The sequence below is a fragment of the Pleurodeles waltl genome, chromosome 6 (assembly GCF_031143425.1).
Source record: "Pleurodeles waltl isolate 20211129_DDA chromosome 6, aPleWal1.hap1.20221129, whole genome shotgun sequence".
Classification (NCBI taxonomy): domain Eukaryota; kingdom Metazoa; phylum Chordata; class Amphibia; order Caudata; family Salamandridae; genus Pleurodeles; species Pleurodeles waltl.
Window position 1 is genome coordinate 1,053,400,130 of NC_090445.1, and position 14,388 is coordinate 1,053,414,517.

Here is a 14,388-nt window from a genome sequence, read left to right on the forward strand (position 1 = left end):
GGGCCCGATGTTTAAACCACTCATTTGACTTTACATTAAAGCAAATTACACTTTAACCCTAAGTAGCTAAACCAGTTCAGACAGGGAATTATTTTAACACAAGAAATTTGACATGTGCAGGTGTGTTGCAGCCATACAGAAAAAAATAGATTCATCTTTGTTCCTGAAAGTCACAGATCGAACACAAGGATGGTAGGCCACGATCAATAACAAAATTATTTGCTCTGACTGGTCCCACACATATTACTATAATAATTAATGAGACCTGCAAAAACCACTGTTGTGGTAGGAGCAAGAGGTAAAAACATTCTACAAGCAATCAGATACATTTAGATACATAAATAGGAAAGGTTAATCAAGACCAAATGAAGGTCAAACAGGTAAACAAACAGTCAATGTCAACTTTCCTGGGAGGAAATGTGTGAGGTGCATACACGTAGTGATCCAAAAGAACCAAATGTAAAGTCACAATGTGTGTGTGTGTGTGTGTATATATATATATATATATATATGATTTTGGCCGACATATAGGGTCTTTGAAATGCTGGTGCCATTTATAACACTCGTTCATATGGACCTCCTTAGCATCAGTGTCTTTTGCTAAAGCAGGATTTGCTAACAACATTCACAACTGTTGAAAACTAAGACAACCATATTGTCAGACAGACATAAATCATAACCTAGACATTGGAGTGCAAGAATATTGATAGACATTTTTTAATGTTACTTGCAGGATGTTTCATACATGAAGCAAAGCTCTACTGCACCATCTATAATTATATTTTAAGAGAGATTTCTTCAATAGATTTGTTGCAGTACAGCATTCCACAGCAATCCCTTAAAACAATGAAAATTAGAGGATATTTAGCTTTGCAGCTAAGTTGGAGATGGCTAGTTAAAACATTAAGTCACCTATAACAGTGGTACAAACCGAGCTAATTATAAGTAAGTGGGATATCGCACAAAAGTGTGTGTGCGCGCGTGTGTGCTTCCTGGAGTTCAGTAGACACAGGGCGTCTTCAATGCTGTTATGTTTAGAATTCTGAATATGAGAAAAGACATTCAGTAATTACATTGTTGAAAACAAAGAACATTTGCCTTTTTGAATATGCACTTATTTAACAAAAATAATTATAGAATTTATAAACCTTCAGCAGGTATGCTTTAGTGCAAAGGAATAGTGATCTAAACCAGCACACGATGTGAGACGACTTTGTGTGTTATTAGTGTAAAATAATATAACTCATTACCCCGACATTTAAAGCTGTGTCAACCAGTACTTGAGACAGCAGCTCCTGGGAACACAAGTAGTATTCCATGAACTTAAATAGTCAATGATGTAGGCTAGTTCGTCCTCCTATTCACTCGACTTTCCAGTCCACTTATGTTACTTATCCCCGCCAATGTACTGCTGCATTTTGCTGTAGAAAACAAAATTGCAAAGATGTAAAAGTCTGACTTGCCATGCTCAATGTTGATGCATTCCATGGTTGGTATATTTCAAGTCAACAGTGTGGTAGTGGAAGTGATGGAGGAAGAAACATTTGATCCAACCTCTTAAGTGCTTTATTGTGAGACAGTCAATGCCGGATTAGAGAGCATTCAATGCAGTGTTGCTAAACAATTACATTATATTTTAATTTCACCATGAATTAATAGACAACAGATTGAATTACTTCCGAATCAATGATAAAATGTCCTTGTAAGGATGAAAGCTAAAGTCTGTTTGCTACCATCTGATCTTGTATCCTTCAGGTTACAAACAAAAACATTTAGAAGGTTCAGTAAAAAAAAGTGCAGCAGTCTAATTTGAAAGGCAGCGAGAGGAGTTGATTTCAAAAGAAAGAAGTGGAATTCTTCATCCACATTGCTTTAAGAAATTTCAAAATAAATGCCTAATATTCAACATCTGAACAGCTGTAGCGCAGGTCTGAACAATTTGACTCAAATTATGGCACTAGGCCGAATCACTGTGCTACAGTCTTACTACAATGGAGTAGTTCACTATGTAAAGTGCACTTTGAGAAAGCTCACCTGTTTGAATTGTTAAATCATTTTGAAACACCCTTTTAATATATGCAGTAAAGGTCTGCCAATGGGGTTTTCAGTTCCAAAACTGCAAGTAAAAAAAAAAAAAAAAAAAAAAAAAAAAAACATCTATCTATCTATCTATATATATATATATCTATATATATATATCTATATATATATTGTGCATTTAGAAGTGTGCTGAAAGACCTAACTGCACATAAAGGATTACACAATTTTAACTCACTATCACACTGATGTGTTGTAAAGTACACGAAATACTGGGTAATAAAGCCCAACTAACTGGGATCCAGATTAAGCTTCCAGTCCTCCTGAAAGCCATAATTTCTCTTTGGTCTCTTATTTAGCCAACACATACTATACATGTTACTAGCACTGATGGCTGGAGAAGCAGGCTGGAACGAATTACTCATTCTTAGAAGAGCAAGTAAAAATTTGAACTGAAACGATGCAGACCATCTGCTCATATACTCAGCAGCAAACAATAATATAAGCTTTCTTTTTTAGGAATAAAATATTGGATAGGTACCACATAAAGCAAGCATTAAAATGCAGGCAAATTTAAATATCGGTTCCATCACTGAAACAAATTATCTTCTACTGAACTGAATTACTCCAACTGGACTGTATTATGTTTCAGCAACGGAAAGTAAATGCTGAATGTAATGAATTATAATTCAGATTGCCTTGTCCCTTAAAGTCATCTAGCTTATTTTTTGACCATCATCAAAAGAAAATCTACAGTTACCCTGTCAATATACAATTCCATTCTGTAAGCCTCTTTGGTATATGGTACACCGGAAAACACATTAAATTTGACTAGGCATCCTTTTGTATTATAGTGCTAACTCCCATTGTCTTCCACGCATAACCTAAAGCCTTGTACTGAGGTTCTTCATTTTAAGACATCCTATTTCTGACTCATAAGATCAAGCCAGAGTTTTCATCAACTGAAGGTACTGTAACAAGTTGCTGGAAAAGGTATTGTGTTTTAAGAAACAGCAATCCACACACTCACAAGAACACTTGAAATAGCCTGGGAAAGTGCTAACCTGCATAATGTATGTGAGTCAAACATGGCTGTATCAGATATAGCTTTTGTTGCTAGAGTAAAACAAATTAAAAAACTCTTAAAAGGCAAAGAAACGCTAGAAAATTTTAAATAACAAAGTATAGCCTACCTCAATGTATGAATAGATTTGAATGGTCTCAAGCATGTTGTTTATTTTTTGCAATGCTGATCACCCTATCAGTGACACCTCTTACATTTCTTATCCCTGCTACTGACTGAATGTCGGTCACCTACCGATACACCGCCAGTGGACTTACTTTTTGTCATTGGCTACTCCCTTTGATGTTTGGGAGATCTCTGCTTCACACCCTCCAAATCTAACGACACAGCCTTGTGTGTAACCTCCTCTCAATCTGTTGACTTCAGACATTGCTAAATGTCTGAATTTTGTATTTATAATGAATAGAGCCAGAAAGTACTTATTAAATCTTGCATCAGCTAAAGAAAATATTTATATTGGATCAAAGTCAATTATAAGACAAAACTAAAGTTGAAGCACCTTGGCTCTAAACAAAGATACTGTTCTGAACCCATGCACCTCCTGTTGAGTAAACAAGCACGTTTTAATGCATAAGGACAGTAGTATTGTCTCATGGGAGTCTTGTGCCTCTAAATTTTCATTTTAAAAAAACATCAGCTTATCTAATGTGATTAAAATCTGACAATAAGTATTTATTACATAAACGTTTAATAGCACTTACCATAGGAAAATTAGGAAGTGATTACATATTTCAGTATCTATATAAGTTATCCACTAATATTACTGGTAAGAGTATTATATACCCAAGTAGTATATGAAGAGGAATCTCTTAGATAGGATTGGCTACCGAGTGCTTTATCCAGTGCCTCCCAGAATAATAGTCTGCGATGTCCCTATAATTAGCAATGAGCTAAAAGTTATTTCTTAGAATGTAGCTGGAATATAGAATAGTAGGGAGAAGCTACATTTCTTGCGCTCTTTGAAAGCAGATGTGATATGTCTCCAGGAGTGATGGAGTCTAGGGGGGTTGGTCTATGAAGATTTCCTTACTCTGGAGTGTGAAGGAAAACCCTCAAGAAGGGGGCATGGGAAGGGAGGGGTGGCATGCCTGCTGTCTTACAGGCTGAAGTGGAGGTATGAGTGCTATAAAGACCCCAGTAATTTGTTTGTGGCAGTAACTTTGTTTATTTCGGGAAGTGAACAAGGGACTTTCCCTCTTCTGTTGATAAATGTTTATATTCCCCCAGAGGCTGTCTCTGATGAGCTTTTACGTGAGGATTTCTCTTAATTAAAAAAGCTGCTGAAAAGCACAGAATTCTGGTAGGGGATTTAAATTGTAAAATAACTAACCAGCTATTTTCCCTCCAAAAATAAGAACAAATAAGAGAGGGAAATAGCTGTTGACCCAGTTGAAAAAGACTGATTGTATTATAGTTAACAGGAGGTTACCTTTGGATTTTCCAGAAGCATCTACTCATAGAGCCCAGGGGGGCGGGGCTCGTCTATTCGGGATTATGTGGTGGTAGGTTGTATTTCATTCTGACTTTTGGGTGACTTAAAGGTCTCAGATCCTCTGCTTAGCGATCAGAACCTGCTAGCTGCTTTTTTTTTTTTTTTTTTTTTTTTTTTTTAATATGACGCCTACCAGTTCTTGGAAAATGGATGGAGCCGCTTTCAGTTTCAACAAGAAGACAGGGCAGACACATTGGGATTATAGTTCGAGTATGGGTTTGAAAGTCAAATCAATAGCTACTCTTGATGTTTTAGATAATTGGGCAGGAAATTGAATAGAATGTTTTAATAAACTTATGAAGCAGCTAGTAAAAGATTACCCCTCTTCTATTATTAAATAGGGCAATAAATGCACTTGTAAGGGCTCAATACTTGGTTTATGATCCTGATAGAAAAGCTACGGTGCTGCTATTAAAGACGAGAAGGGCTCAAGTAAAAGCCTGTTTGAAGAGAAAAGAATGGGATAGGCTCTTGATTGACTTCAGTTAAAGGCCAGTCCAGGTCCTTTTGGATGTTTATTTGGGAATTGCTGTGGTGTAAAAGCTAAATCTCTCCCTTTACCTTTAAAGGAATCAAGATGGGTTACCTTCATTAAGGGCCTTTATGCAACATATCAGGTGGAGATTAATCAACCTTTAGTAAAGGGGGTCTCTCTCTTCTATGGTCCTCCCTCTGAAGAAGAGATTATGGGGGTCAATACGGCCCCGGCGGTTCAGACCGCCATCGGCACGGCGGTCTGAACCGCCATATAATGGATACAGTGAGGGCCGCCAGGCTGCCGCCAACAGGCAGCCTGACGGTGGAGGGAATCATTTTCCGACTGGGCAGCGCTGCAAGCAGCGTGGCCCCTCGGATAACGATCCCTTTCTCCACCAGCCTTTCCCTGGCACGTTCCCCCGCCAGGCAAAGGCTGGCGGAAGGGGTGCTCCGGGGCCCCCTGCACTGTGCCCCATCACACAGGTCACTGCCCGATTTACGGGCAGTGATCTGCGCGACAGGTGCTGCTGCACCCGCTGCACACCAACATTGGCGGCAGCTCCAATTAGAGCCGCTGTCAATGTTACAGCCCAGGGGGGAAAACATGATATGGCCAGTGGGGGGTAGTCGCACTGGCGGTCTTCTATTGACCACCAGCGCGGGGTGAGATCATAATGAGGGCCTATGTCTGAAATCCAAGGGATGTGTACCTCTGCAGCAATGGGGCCCGATTTTTAAAAACTGTTATGAGACCATGAAGATTCCCCCATCCTGGAAGGGAAGTGTTATACTCCCACTTTTTAAGAAGGGAAACCATAATCTGCTAGAAAATTATCGCCAGGTCACCCTTTTTGATGCAGTGGGCAAAGTTTTCGCTAAACGTGTACTGGCTAAAAATAATGAATGGGTGGAAGAAAATAAAATCCTCCCGATAGAGCAAACATGGAACTCTTGATAATATAACTACCCTTTAGGTATTAACTGAGAAATATATGGAAGTAGGGGAAGGGGTTTTATATGTAGCTTTTATAGACTTCTCCACAGCTTCTGAGAAAGTACATTGCTCTTGCTGTGGAGTAAGCTTTTAAATTTGGGTATGCCGGGCTCCTTTTTAAAATGAGTTATTTCCCTCCATTTGAATACTTGGTGTAGGGTGCTTTTGGGTGGGGATAGGGACTTGTCACACGCTATTCCCATTTTAAATGGGCTAAAACAAGGTTGCCTAATAGCCCTGCTCCTCTTGTACCTTTATATTTGGGATTTCCCAGATCATTTGTCTTGAACTAAGGGTATTACTCCATAGCTTGGGGAAAATTATATTGTTTGTTTCATGTGGACATAGTAATTTTTTATCTCATCCCAAAAGGGTTAAATAGTCGTCTACAGGATTTACAACAATTGGTTGATACTCGCTTCAACAAGATTTATGTAACCAAAAGTAAAATTATGTGCTTCCATGGGAGGAAGAAACCAAAATGTAGAAATTATATATGGACCCTGGGTACTCAAATATGAGAAATCATGAAATTGTTTGTTTTCCTGGGGAAGATAGTGTGGGAATTTAAGTGAGAAAGCAAATATAGGAAGTAACATGACCAAAGCCCCCTCTCAGGCTAAATGCTAAGGTGCACTCTATAAGGCCACAGGAGGAAGGTAATTTTTCGCTCCTGTCAGATGTTTATCAAGTTAAAAATCCTGCCTCTCTTCTGTATGGCTTAGAACCGACTGGTGCCACTAAATTGAGTTTTTTAAATATGATAGAAGGTTGTGTTCTTGGAAGCTTAGTTTCAGTATATACACAGCTTCCTCTGTAGCGTTCTTACGGCTACATTTTGGCTTGAGAAGTGCCTTTGTTCACAGTCTTACAGGGGTAGTGCGCTGGGTTGCGCACCTTGCGAAATGTGAGGATGGTCCTTTAAAATCATGTATAATAAAATTTAGGGCAGTCTAAAAGATAAATCATTAATTCAAAGGAATTTTGCTGTTGCAATTGAGATCTTGCAATTAGATGCTATGTTGGGTTTTTTGTTATCAACACAGCAATTAAAAGCTAGTTTAAAACAAGCTACATGACCGTTAGTTTCTGTTTGGACAGAGAAGTATGTATGAAGCAGCAGATCTGGCAAAATGTAATAGATTCCTATATGGTAAACAAAGTGCAACCCTATTTTCTCTGGAACCTACCCCATAGTCTGAGACATTTTTGGTTTCTTTTAAGACAGGCTATGCTCCCATTAAAACCTTTGCTGGCTACATGGTATGGCACTTGGCCGACTTATTTGTGTCAAAGTGGCTTTTTAAGACCTTAATCATGTTCTCTTCTTATGTCCTGCTCTATTATTATGTCGGCAGAAGCGGTTAAGGCCCATTTGTTTGCAATTGTCTATTCTTTCTGCTCCAATGTTGTTAAACCCTCTTTATGTCCCTCCGAACTAAATGTTTTGTTACAGAGTTTTTAACTTTTTCAAGTGTTTCTTAAAGCTGTACTAATGATTTTCAGCCATAACTGAAATTGAGGTCACTGGGGATCTTTATCAAACCTATATTTTGTTTATTTTGTAATCAGATAAGGCATATGTTGTTTTGTCTTATATTAGGAGGTATAATAGTTACCTTAGGAGGTATAATAGTTACCTTACCTATTTCTTATGTGCGATATTTTGATTACACTGAGAAATTGACAAGATGTCTTTGTGAAACGGGCAAGATGAAATAAGATGATTCTTTTACTATTGGATATTATTTATCGAGGTTTTAGGATTAATGTTGTGTCTGTTTTATTGCATTTGATGTATGCTAATCATCTTCTATTTTTGTAATTATATGTTTTTGGTAATTTTATGTGGACCTTTTGAAGTTCCACAACATGAATAAATAAATCTCGAATCTATTATTATAGTTTAAATTAGGTTGTAAACCCATCTTTTCTATGCCTGAACTTAGTGATCAGGACATATGAATAAGGGGTAGTGTCTGTCTGCTGGAATCCAAATGCACTTTAACCCATGTTTAATTGATTGTTTATAGTTTAAGGATACCTGGAAAAAAAAATACTAAAAGCTTTTTTTTTTTTTTTTTTTTAAGCACACCATCTTTTTATTTCTTTCCAGAAGTGGCTACTGCACTAAGTCGCTTTTAGCTGCTGTTTATATATATATATATATATATATATATATATATATATATATATATATACACATATATATACATACATATACGCGCGCACACACATTTTAATCATTTTGATAAATATGTTACTGCGATTCAAGTGAGGTTTGTATGCATTGTGAATACATGGTCATATTGGTGTTTATGAATACCAGTCTCAATAATGTTTGTGACCTGACTTAAACCATGTTTTTTTTTTTTTTGTTTTTAACAATGGTAGGAGGCATTCCTAGCAATGTATTTTAAGGGGCAAGGTGCTCCATAGCCTAATTGCAGCTCGGGGGAAACTTCTAACCTCTATTCCTTTATTTCTGGGTTGAGAAAGGGACTACGAGTAGGCTCTAATGTAAGGATCCCGGCAAGCACGAAGGGTAGTATCTCCTGAAAGTATTCGTCAAGAAAGAAGGTGAGTTGGAGAAAATACAAGAGCCAACAACAAGAGATTTATAGAGGATTTGTTTCTTATTTTGCAGTCAGTGTTGGGTTTGGAGTGTGTCTTTTACACATTCATACTTAAGCAGTCCTTCTAGGAATCTGGCTGTGACTAATTGTACATAGCATCTGTGTTTTCAGGGACTGCCAGGTAATTGCTATTTCCATAGTCTAAGCAACAGTGGATAAATGCACCACTGGTGCATGTAATGGGCTATTCCTGAAAAGTTCGACACAGTGTCTTAGTGTGGTGGTACCAAGTGCTGGTGAAAGTAACCAGATGAAGCTATCCCAAAAAGGAGATTCCCGGTCTCTGAGCAAAAACTGTTTTAGATATCTTCATTTTATGTACATTGTTGACATTCATCACTGAACACTAGCCTAAAATATTTTAATAAGTAGACTCAAACTCACTGATAGCACCCGAAAGCCTGCTTGTCAATTTAAAGATGTGTTCCATGAATTAAAGGCAAATTTTGTGTCTACCTTTCACTTGTATGACAGAGAAACCAGAGGTCGCACCTAGACATCAAAATGTGGTCAAAACAGATTCCTTCAGGGACACCTCAATTTAACCTCTAAGTGTTTGAGCAACACAGAGGTAAGGCTACTCTCGGAGAACGGTCCCTAAAGAAAGTATTAAATAATTGTAGAGTCATTCCTCTCAATCCAGCATGGTGTACCTGGTTAAGTAGCAGGTCATGGACAACAGTACCAAAAGTTGATAATTAATCTAACAGGACAAACATTCAGCTACCACTACACTTAACCTCCTTCTAAGATAACCTAGAACAGGTTGACCTTGAATTCAGAAGAATTTACAGGGTGAAATCCTGTCTAGGTGGGATCAAGTAACTGATTGGACCTGGCAACTACTAGACCAGTCCACAACTACATTCTCCAAAGCGTGAGCGATGTAGTAGTAGGGAGATGCGTCTGGAGTTTAACTCAGAAACAGTCATAAATGTTTTTATTAAGACAGGAATAGGCCTTTCTATTGTGGCTTTCTATTCCACAAGGATGTATCCCCTTTCAGCAAACAATTTAATACTTTCATAAGACCATTCAAAAGTACTGCAGCCAAGAATCTGAAAACTATCTGGGAAACCTTTACTGGAAGAGCAAGATGAAAAAGGTCTCAGAGAACCAACTCCAAAGGTAACAAAGAATTTGTAGGACAGAACTATCATCACTCTAGGTGAGGTTTACTAACTGACTGTTTAGCAATGTCTTGTCATATTTTAGGGAGGTCTTCTATGAGAAAAACACATCTAAACCTCAGTGCAGAGTTCTTCAAATGGAAGAAATCTGATGAATGGGCTTGGAGCATTTTAGCCCTGCTATGATGTTAAACAGCTCTTTTGGAAAAAACGACTTATCTCCTTGGAGAAGTGCCCAGTTTTGCAGACCTATTTTTAGCCTTATATACCATTAGAGATGAAGCATTGCCTTGACACTGCAATCATAGGCTTGTCCTATTTCTGAACTGGACCCATGTATGTTATTTTGACTCAGTGCAAGGGACAAACATGTTTTTCTTCTGACTGTATACTATGAATCTGTGTAGATGCCTGTGTATTGGAGAAAAAAATTATGAGAAAAGGCGGCACAACACTGGCGAATTGAGCACATGGCATGGAAAGTGTGTTATGTGCAGGTTACAAGCTCCAGTTGCAATGAGTGCTGAAAGTTTGGTACATGACACCTGGAGGTTGCAGTAACCAATGGTATAAGAGTGTTTTAGGTAATGCACTTGCTATGTGCGTTTCTGTTTACATGTGTGTACTCTTTAAACTCATAGCTATTTCTTAATAAATATTTGAAATGGCGTGAACCAAAACCAGAAGAGTTGCAGAGCACAATAAAAAAAAAGGATTCAATGCCAGACATTTTAGGTGCCATTCCTAGGACAGAATTATGCATGTTTCTTTGTGTTTGAAACCAGAATACAAAATTTAGGTTACAGGAGCCTGTAGCCATTTAACAAAGCTACAAGGCCGACTGTTTCAATCTCCAACAAAAGGAAAAAGGTGACTTCGCACTTTTGGCAAATGTAAGCTTGAAAGTTAGGACTGTCACTGAAATGCAAAGCTGTGAAATATGAATATACATATTTAAAGTTCAAGTCAACAGCATTCCCAACTTTTCCACTCTAAAACATAAATGCAAGTCAGCATGTTGTACACGTTTGTCTAGATCTTCCACTCCACTTTCCTCTGAAAACAATAGGAGAGGTATTAAACAGATGACAAGTGGTAATTACCCTACCCTCCTCTTTTCATTACATTAAATATTCTACCACTGCCTAGGCGTTCCCAAGCACCTGAACACAAATGAAGTAAATACTTTTTTAGCGCACAAACGATCACAAGAATAGCACTGAATTTACAGGTGAGGCTGCCACACTGAGTAAAAGCCACGGATTCTCAATATGTGCAAATCTTTTCCTCCATTAATTCCTGGCTTCTTATGTGTGAGAAGAGGTGTGGTTGGTGTATGCAATCTCTTGAAATTTCCATGTAGGTGTGTGTCTACGATCTAAGGCTGCTAATCACAATTAAAACCCTGCACAGATATCGCCACATCTGACTGGAGGTCGCCAGACCAAACTACCAATGCCAGAATCCATTTTGTAAGAGTAGAAAGGGGGTGGGGGGAGGGGGTGTCACACCCTAAACACTCTTAACCAGACTCTCTACTGATGAAATGGAGTTCACCTGATAAGGAAACACATTCTTTGGTTAAAGGCCTGCTCTTAGTCCGATACAAAAATATAATGAAGGTTATTCAACAGAAGAAAATGGCACACAATTCACAAACCCTAGAATTAAAATGGTAGACTGACTGACTGTCTATCACTTTGACAAGGTAATGCTGAACACACGGTCAATGCGGATTTAGCAATACCACTTGGACAAAACATTCACTTTTTTCTAAAACTCCCAGCCCAAACATTTCTGTAAAGTGATGACTTCACACATCAGACAAAGTGCTTAGTCACCTTTGGTTACATCTCCATGGAACATTTATGTAATGAAAAACTACACCTCAGATGTGGGAGCTCTCTGCAATTCTATCTGAAAATAATAAAAGAATCGTACAAAGCAGGAAGTGCTAAAGTGTGCCCAAGGGCAAAATAATTCACCATCCCCAAATAAAACTAATAGCCTTACACAGTAAAGGAATATTACTTTGATGCAATGTATAAAATACGTCATAGTGATTACAAGGAATGACTTTTACAGTGGCCGGTGTACAATCTTATTGAAACCAAGCCATCCCTGTAACACTGCCACTCAATTTTAAAAATTATGAAAAAAGCTGGGGAAAGTGTCCTTGAAAAGTGGAGCACTGCTATTTCATAGACTAAAAGGGAAGCATACAGTCACACGCTGGAATAGAAATGTTCCTCAAATCTTTCTTTAAATGTTGTTGAATAGACACCAAAAAAGGTTTTCTCAAATCAAATCCCAAAAATTCAATAAGCAACAATTTAATTTTCCACAACCTTTTTGTTGCAGTTAGCAGAAGCACCACGGAATAAATGCACAAGATGCATTTAGATTTCGGTTTGAAGTGCAAATACATTTGCCATTTTCACTTACATCCGTCTACTAGCTGAGGATCCACTGCGAATCTTTCGGGTTCGAATAATTTGTCAATAGCGTGAAGGTTAAAAACACACACACAAAAATGAAACGTGTGACCAATGCACATGGAAGGGCATGAGCACTGCCATTAAAAGCTTCGAAACATGCCAGTGGTTTGGACTAGAAATGGTTTCAGACCTTTCTGCATTTTCAGTACACAGATGCTCATCAACAATCCTTTTAATTCCATGAACCACAGTGGTAAGTCACTACTTAATACATTGCTCACATTCAGACCTCAATATTTGAAGCCAAAAGTATTCTGCTTTTTGTTTGATTCCTTTTCTTCTGTTTCCCCGTGTACAGCTGTAATGGTAGGATCATAAAATAATGGCCGAATCAAACAGTTGGGTTTTCGATATTCTTATGTCTTGCTAGTTTGCTGTTCTTTGTACTTAAAAGACTCTTTCGCAAAGCATGATTTCTTGCCAAGAACACTATTTTCAAGTCTGTCTTCATGGCCTTCATTGCATGATGTGCGTTCAATGAGTAAACTCTTCAATGTGTCCAATCGCAGGTGTCTCCTTGAGAAACCACATTTTGGCTACCAACGTCCTTGGGTGTCACAGCTGCGTATAGAATCTTAGTTAGCCTTCCACTAAACATGGAGCCAGCCCGCTCAGGATCACTTACAACTAGAGGAGTCTTTATGGTTATTCATCATTTACAGCTCCACTTTAAAACCTTTAATGAAAGGTAGTCCTGTCGGCACCTTCCGTTTATAATCCAAGTATTGCTGTCCGAAAAAGTGAATCAGTGTGAACTCCTCCTCTTCTATTCTCTCTCTGAAAAATCGCCATGATGCAATTGCATAACCAATTATGCAGAGAGGGTTGCAGAGTAAAACCTTAAAAAACAAATACATTTTCAGAATTAGATCACATGATATCTCAACATGACATTTAGGCATATATGTAATTGATAGTTTTATTTAAATGCAACCAGCACTGAACAGGGTGTATCAAGCAAGGTGTGTACAGTTAATTTAAAACAAGAGCAGCCAATAAACCAAACGGAACATTCAAACGTAGTTCAAATAAATGAGTATTAACATTTGCCTGAATCAAAAGTGTTGCTAAGGCGTAAAGTATGTAGAACTAATGGAAGGTTACTTCAAAACTGATTGCCGCGGGTCGTGAGCATAAAATCAACCTATTTGAAGATGGCATCCTTCTTACACTAACTACCCTCTCGGAGTCTCTACCGGCAGTAGGTGCTGCACTTGACCAGTTTGAAGTAGTGTCCAGCTTTAAAATAAACAAAGACAAGTCATATATCCTTAACCTTCCGTTATGCTTGCAGGGCACCACTGCAAGTGCACGCCTCTTTTTAATGGGACATCTCCTCGAACCACTACCTGCATCTTCGCATTACTGACCGACTGGAGGAGTGGTAGAGTGTAAACAAGGTAGCTATTTTATATATATATATTTGTTTTTTATATATATATATATATTTTCTGACTTGGACCTATCAATGTAATTAAGATGAATATCCTAACCAGACTCCTCTACATATTTCTCTCCCTCCAAACACCCATCTCCATGGCATACATCTCCCAACTTGCATCTAACGTACCCTCGTTTGTATGGAACAGGAAACAACCTGTTTCCCAGAGATAAAATAGAATTGGTCCGTCTGAACCTCTTAGATTACTACTAGACAGCTCACTTTCGATTAATTTCAGAATGGGTATTAGGAGGGAGTGAGAGGCACTGGTTTCACATGGACCGCGCAGTAGCCTGCGATCCACTTTGGGTCCTCTCCTAGCTCCAGTCATTGGCGACAGAAGAGCACCTACTTTGTTATGCCTACAATAATGGTCTTTGAAATGTAGGGACAAGTTGTAGTCAGGAAAGCCTCACAACCTTCCAAGTATTTTCTAGACTGGATAAAGGGGGAACGCAAGACACTCAAAGACCGATTTAAAAGACATTCTTTTAAACTGTTTGATGAGTGCAAATAAGAGATTCACATCACAGAACCTCAGACTCCAATATTGCCAGCTACGACACTGGATACTACACATATCCAATTCCTCCACTGTC

General features: G+C 38.3%; 2 protein-coding genes across 2 annotated transcripts in view; one reads left to right on the plus strand and one right to left on the minus strand.

Moving 5' to 3' along the window:
• The window catches only part of RNF207 (ring finger protein 207), a 972,487-nt gene that overhangs the window by 955,023 nt on the left and 3,076 nt on the right, over positions 1 to 14,388 (plus strand). The gene's annotated exons all lie outside the window — the stretch shown is intronic.
• ICMT (isoprenylcysteine carboxyl methyltransferase) overlaps positions 4,704 to 14,388 on the minus strand; it is a 67,198-nt gene continuing 57,513 nt past the window's right edge. The window contains exon 5 of the mRNA XM_069240005.1: positions 4,704 to 13,187. Coding sequence (XP_069096106.1) covers positions 13,005 to 13,187 — 183 coding nt within the window. The 3' untranslated portion in view covers positions 4,704 to 13,004. The remainder of the gene's footprint in view (positions 13,188 to 14,388) is intronic.